Here is a 5,522-nt window from a genome sequence, read left to right on the forward strand (position 1 = left end):
AAGTGAAATTTTAAAGGGATTGAATAAAGTGCATTCATATTTCGATGATCTTCTAATTGGGGGAGCAAACATGAAAGAATGTGAAGAAAATTTAAAAGCAACTTTAGACAGACTATTAGAGGCAAACGTAAAAATTAATTATGAAAAATGCTAATTTTTTAAAAAGGAATTAACGTATTTAGGTTACGTAATTAATCAAAATGGAATATTGCCATCAAGAGAAAGCAGTTTTAGATGCCCCGGCGCCTACAAATAAATCAAAACTAAAATCGTATTTGGGTATGGTTAATTATTATAATCATTCAATAACTAATTTATTGGCGGAAGTATCGTCATTACATGAGCTAACTAAAAACAATGTAACGTGGATATGGAATGAAAAACATCAAAATATATTCGAAAAATCAAAACAACTTATTGCGAATATTGGCGTTTTAACACATTATGATCCACAAAAACCAATAATTATTTCGTGCGATGCAAGTCCTTATGGCTTGGGAGGCGTTCTGTCACAAATTATTGACGGTGAAGAACGTCCAGTTCAATTCGCATCTAGTACGTTGTCTCCGGCTGAAAAGAATTACTCTCAACTTCATCGCGAGGCTTTAACGATAGTTTTTGCAGTGAAGAAATTTTATAATTATATTTTTGGGTTACCCTTTACCATTGAAAGTGACCATCAGCCATTGCGGGAAATTTTTTCAATTAAAAAAGATCTACCATCGGTAGCAGCGAACCAGTTACAGCGATATGCAGTTTTTTTTATCAATGTATGATTACTCAATTAAGTACAAGAAGGGATCGCAAATGGGATATGAGGACGCGCTGTCTCGTTTACCTCTGCAAGAAGATACAAATGAAGATGACGATAGTATTAATATTTTTAACCTTATAGGCGACCTTCCAATTAAGATTGACGACATCAAAAATGAAATGTCGAAAGATGTGGCACTATTAAAAACGTACAAATATGTTAAGAATGGGTGGCCAGAAAAAATTGATAATAACTTAAAAAAATACTTTAAAATTCGAATATCGTTAGCAACTGAAGATAAGTGTGTTTTTTATGGTGAAAGGATTGTAATTCCAGAGTCATTGAGACCGAAAACATTAGAACTGTTACATAGTGGTCATATCGGAATCGTCCGCATGAAAGCTGTTGCTAGGACATATGTTTGGTGGCAGGGTATAGATGCTGCAGTTGAGGAGTTCGTCGGGTCATGTGAAGCATGTTGTATGAATCAAAAACCGTCAAAACAAATTTTTACCAACTGGGAAGTAACAAGTGCTCCGTTTGAGCGTATTCACGCTGATTTTTGTAAATTTCAAAATTTGAATATCTTAGTAATTGTTGACACTTATTCGAAATGGGTTGAAGCTAAAATTTTGCGCAAAACTGACGCTATTACAGTCATAGAAGCGTTAAGATCTACTTTTGCAATTTTCGGGCTTCCGAAGAAAATTGTGACGGACAATGGTCCACCATTTAGTTCAAAGGCGTTTATAGAATTTTTCATTAATAATAATATCGAATGTTTAAAATCGCCACCATATCATCCGCAATCGAATGGCACTGTGGAAAGTTGAGTACAAACTGTAAAAAGCGCATTAAGAAAGTATTTGTTGGATCCTAAAATTAAATGTAAATCTTGGGATTTTAAAATAAATAATTTTCTTTTGAGCTATCGTACTACTCCAACAACGACAACAAGGATGTCACCAGCAGATATAATTTTTAAATTTAAACCAAAAACTCTGTTAGATAATATAAATCCAAAAATTAAGAAAAATTTTAGGGAAAAGGAAAATACAAATAAATTGGAAATCAGTAATTTTCAAAATGGAGGAGATGATAAAGCATTGAGTAAGTTTGAAAATGGAAAGCTGAATTATAGTAAACTCATAAACTTTAAATCCAATGAAAGGGTATTTTACAAAAATATTGCAAATAATTATATTAAATGCGTTCATGCAAAAGTGGTTAAAAAACTAAGTCGAATTAGATATTTAATATCCATAAATGGTATATTCAGGGTTGCGCATATCAACCAAATGAAAAAATATAAAGGAAAAACTGTAACTTTTAATCCTAGGGTCCATACGTATGTAACTGAGGTTGTTGATACAGCAAAACCGTTCGCTAACGACTGTGACACAGAGCAAGGTGTGGATACTGAGAATGAACCACTGAGGTTGAGACGTTCTGAACGACCTAATAAAGACGAGCAAACTACAACTGAAGGAAATTAATTAATTAATAGTTTAGAATTTGAATTTAATTATTTGAATATAGAAAAGAAGTTTAATTAATAGTTTAGAAATTAATTAATTAATAGTTCAGAATTTGAATTTAATTATTTAATATAGAAAAGAAGTTTTTGAAATGAAATAATTATTTGAATATAGAAAATAAATTATTAAAATTATTTTAAAAATTAACTAAAATTACAACTAAATTTTAAATTAAATTCATAAAATTAAAATTAATTAAAATTACATAAGCTATGATGGAAAACTTATAGATTGTTGTAAATAAAAGTGTGGATGAGATGATACATTAAGACTGAAAAGTTTTCGGAAATTCTCATTTAAAATTCGCGCGCTGTATATTTTTCGATATTTTAAGTTTATGTAGTTTGGCAGCACTGTCCTTAATTACTATGCCAAAAATGAGCTCGATCTGTCAGACAGTTCGTTTACGGCAGCTGTTGAAACCAGTTCACCTCAGTAGTGCGTTGCGAAATGTCTTCGACGGTCGTACGACCGTCCTGGAAGGCTTTGTACCACTCATAAACTTGAGTTTTCGATAAAACTGATTCCCCATAAGCCTTTTGTAGCATTCGCAACGATTCTGCACACGAAATTTCGTTCGAAACACAAAATTTGATGCAAACTCTTTGTTCAATATTTTTTTCCATTGTTTTTTTCGCAACGCCCTACTGAGGTGAACTGGTTTCAACAGCTGCCGTAAACGAACTGTCTGACAGATCGCGCTCATTTTTGGCATAGTAATTAAGGACAGTGCTGCCAAACTACATAAACTTAAAATATCGGAAAATATACAGCGCGCGAATTTTAAATGAGAATTTCCGAAAGCTTTTCGTCTAATGATATGTATGTGTTTGAGATTTGGCACAGCAACCAGGCGATATGGCATCACCCATTTAGTAGTTTTTGACAGCTGCAGTTTGAAGTTATATTTGCGCGTATGAAATTATTGTCTTTCACTTTTTTCATACATTTGTTGGTGCCGAAACCCGGGAGTTTCGGTTTTTAATTAAAAATTAAATTGCGTTTTTGACTTTATACGAAGAAAATATGGCTGCCTTAAATAGGCGTACGGCTGCGTGATCATCATTAAAGCAGGTAGCTGCAAAAATATTGGCGGATGACTACGTTGAGGATGGCTTTGGCATGCAACAATATCGTGGTACATCTCAGGCTGATCATAAAAGGCCAGGCTCACGTCTAATGAGGACAAACCTAATAGCAACTACTCCAGGCCACTGCCAGTTTTGCAATGACGCAGCGCACCAAATAGGCAACTGCATCAGGCTATTGGCTTGCTCCCCAGCGGAGCGCTTCACATTGCTAAAAGGCTCGAATCTTTGCTTCAATTGCTTGAAACCTGGACATTCCACTAAGGCATGTGGCTCAACTAATTGTCGCATATGCAATGGCAGGCATCACACTCTACTATGCCGAAGTTCACCAGCGCAAACTCCTCCTTTGCAGGAGTCCAAACAGCAGGCACAAACTACACCTCAGGCACCAGCGAAAACGAACCAGGTTGGCATCCCACCACGTGTGCATCAGTGACTACACCATCCAATGCAGACATTCGTTACTATAGGCAACAGCACAAATACGCATCTTAAATGGCTTTGGCGATATCGACTCGTGTCGAGCTCTATGCGATCCAGGCTCTCAGGTAAGTCTAATGAGTACGCGATATTTTAATCAACTGGCTCTGCGGAAGCAGGAAAGTGCATTGCAAATACAAGGCGTTGGCAGTGGCAATCGCTCATATATTAATGGCCGGGCAGTCTTGCGCATATTTTCGACTTTCAATGCTTCATTTGACTTGGATGTTGAATTCTACATCATCAACAAAATTACATCAGCAGTCCCTGTGGCTCCAATCATGGAAAACTATTGGCAGCATTTACGCAATTTGCCTTTGGTAGACCCGAAATTTGGCGAAACTGATGTTATAGATGCATTGCTTGGCTGTAACCCCCAGACGTATGGGGCCAATTGTTGGCAGATGGCATAGTTCGTGGCGAACTTGATGATCCTGTGGCACAAAATACGTAATTAGGCTGGGTTGTATTCGGACCAGCCGAAGCAACCGTGCATAACTACAAGGCGGAACAATCTATGGCATTGCGTGTGGAGGCGCCTGATGAGCGAGTTGATGACCTTCTACACAGGCTATTTGAATCCAAAGAAACTGACATGGCTAAAGGCGATAAACTAGGAGCAGTTGATCTTTGCGAATGCATTTTCATGAGCACACATAAGCGTTTTGATGATGGCAGTTATTGTGTACAAATACCATTTACACCAGATGCTCCACCACTTGGGAATTCACATCAGATGGCACTCAGGCAATTTCACCAGTTGGAACGAAAATTGGCATCCAACCCAGAGCTGACGCAAAGATATGTGGCTTTTATGCGCGAATACGAACAACTTGGTCACATGCACCCTATTCAGCATCATTCAAGCGACCCATCTCAGGCATACTACATTCCACATCATGCAGTCATGGCAAAATTCCGAGTCGTATTCAATGCTTCCGCAAAAACGTCGAATGGCATATCATTAAATGATACACAACTCGATGGCCCCCCAATACAGGATTTATTACTTAACCTTTTGCTTCGCTTCAGGCAGCATCGAATAGCATTCACAGCTGATGTCGAGAAAATGTTCAGGCAAGTCAAGGTTGACGAGAGGAACAGGCAGTGGTAACAGATCCTCTGGCGGGAAATTTTGTACAAATTTCCAACCTACATACTATGACTTGAATGTTGGATGTTTCTATAAATGAATTTATTAAATATAATTATTATTTAGAAAATTGGAAAACAATTATAAATACCTTTGCACTACCACTTTACACACGTCACTTTGAGTAATTTAAACAAAAAGGAAACGTAGTTTATATAAATAATTTTATTAAATTAATTATTAAAACTCCGATATTACTTATTAATTAATTTTACTTATTTTAATAAATTATATTCAATTTAATTTAAAAAAAACGCGCACATGTAAAAAGTAAAAATATAAACAAACATTTGCAAACGTCAAAAACGTTAGAATGCAATTCGCTGCAAAAAGATGCACAAGGAAGCTTTTGTGCAAAAGTGTTAAAGTGCATTAAGTTTAACTAAGATCAACTCAAAGCTTTGTGTACTTTACACATAAAGTTCAAGAGGATGCGTATAAAAGACGGCGCAATTTTCTAAGAATGGAGTGTGTCTTGTATGATCACTCGGTGGCATTGTATGTCA

At 36.1% G+C, this 5,522-nt stretch overlaps 2 protein-coding genes across 2 annotated transcripts; both read left to right on the forward strand.

The window, feature by feature from the left end:
• Positions 1-200: 200 nt before the first annotated feature.
• Positions 201-1,587, forward strand: LOC119665522 (uncharacterized protein K02A2.6-like). The gene is made up of 2 exons (XM_038074746.1): positions 201-725; positions 790-1,587. The coding sequence occupies exons 1-2, from the start codon at positions 201-203 to the stop codon at positions 1,585-1,587; spliced, it is 1,323 nt and encodes a 440-aa protein (XP_037930674.1).
• Positions 1,588-3,414: 1,827 nt separating this feature from the next.
• LOC119665523 lies at positions 3,415-4,977 on the forward strand. Its single transcript, XM_038074747.1, has 3 exons — positions 3,415-3,789; positions 3,854-4,232; positions 4,322-4,977. The coding sequence occupies exons 1-3, from the start codon at positions 3,415-3,417 to the stop codon at positions 4,975-4,977; spliced, it is 1,410 nt and encodes a 469-aa protein (XP_037930675.1).
• Positions 4,978-5,522: the final 545 nt, after the last annotated feature.

Source organism: Teleopsis dalmanni, chromosome 1 (genome assembly GCF_002237135.1).
Source record: "Teleopsis dalmanni isolate 2A chromosome 1, ASM223713v2, whole genome shotgun sequence".
NCBI lineage: Eukaryota > Metazoa > Arthropoda > Insecta > Diptera > Diopsidae > Teleopsis > Teleopsis dalmanni.

Coding starts and splice junctions, on each gene's coding strand:
- LOC119665523 (XM_038074747.1), top strand. CDS start 3,415: ATGCAACAATATCGTGGTACATCTCAGGCTGATCATAAAAGGCCAGGC. Junction 3,790..3,853: donor CACCAGCGAAAACGAACCAG/GTTGGCATCCCA, acceptor TCGTTACTATAG/GCAACAGCACAAATACGCAT. Junction 4,233..4,321: donor TATAGATGCATTGCTTGGCT/GTAACCCCCAGA, acceptor ATACGTAATTAG/GCTGGGTTGTATTCGGACCA.
- LOC119665522 (XM_038074746.1), top strand. CDS start 201: ATGGAATATTGCCATCAAGAGAAAGCAGTTTTAGATGCCCCGGCGCCT. Junction 726..789: donor TTAAAAAAGATCTACCATCG/GTAGCAGCGAAC, acceptor TACTCAATTAAG/TACAAGAAGGGATCGCAAAT.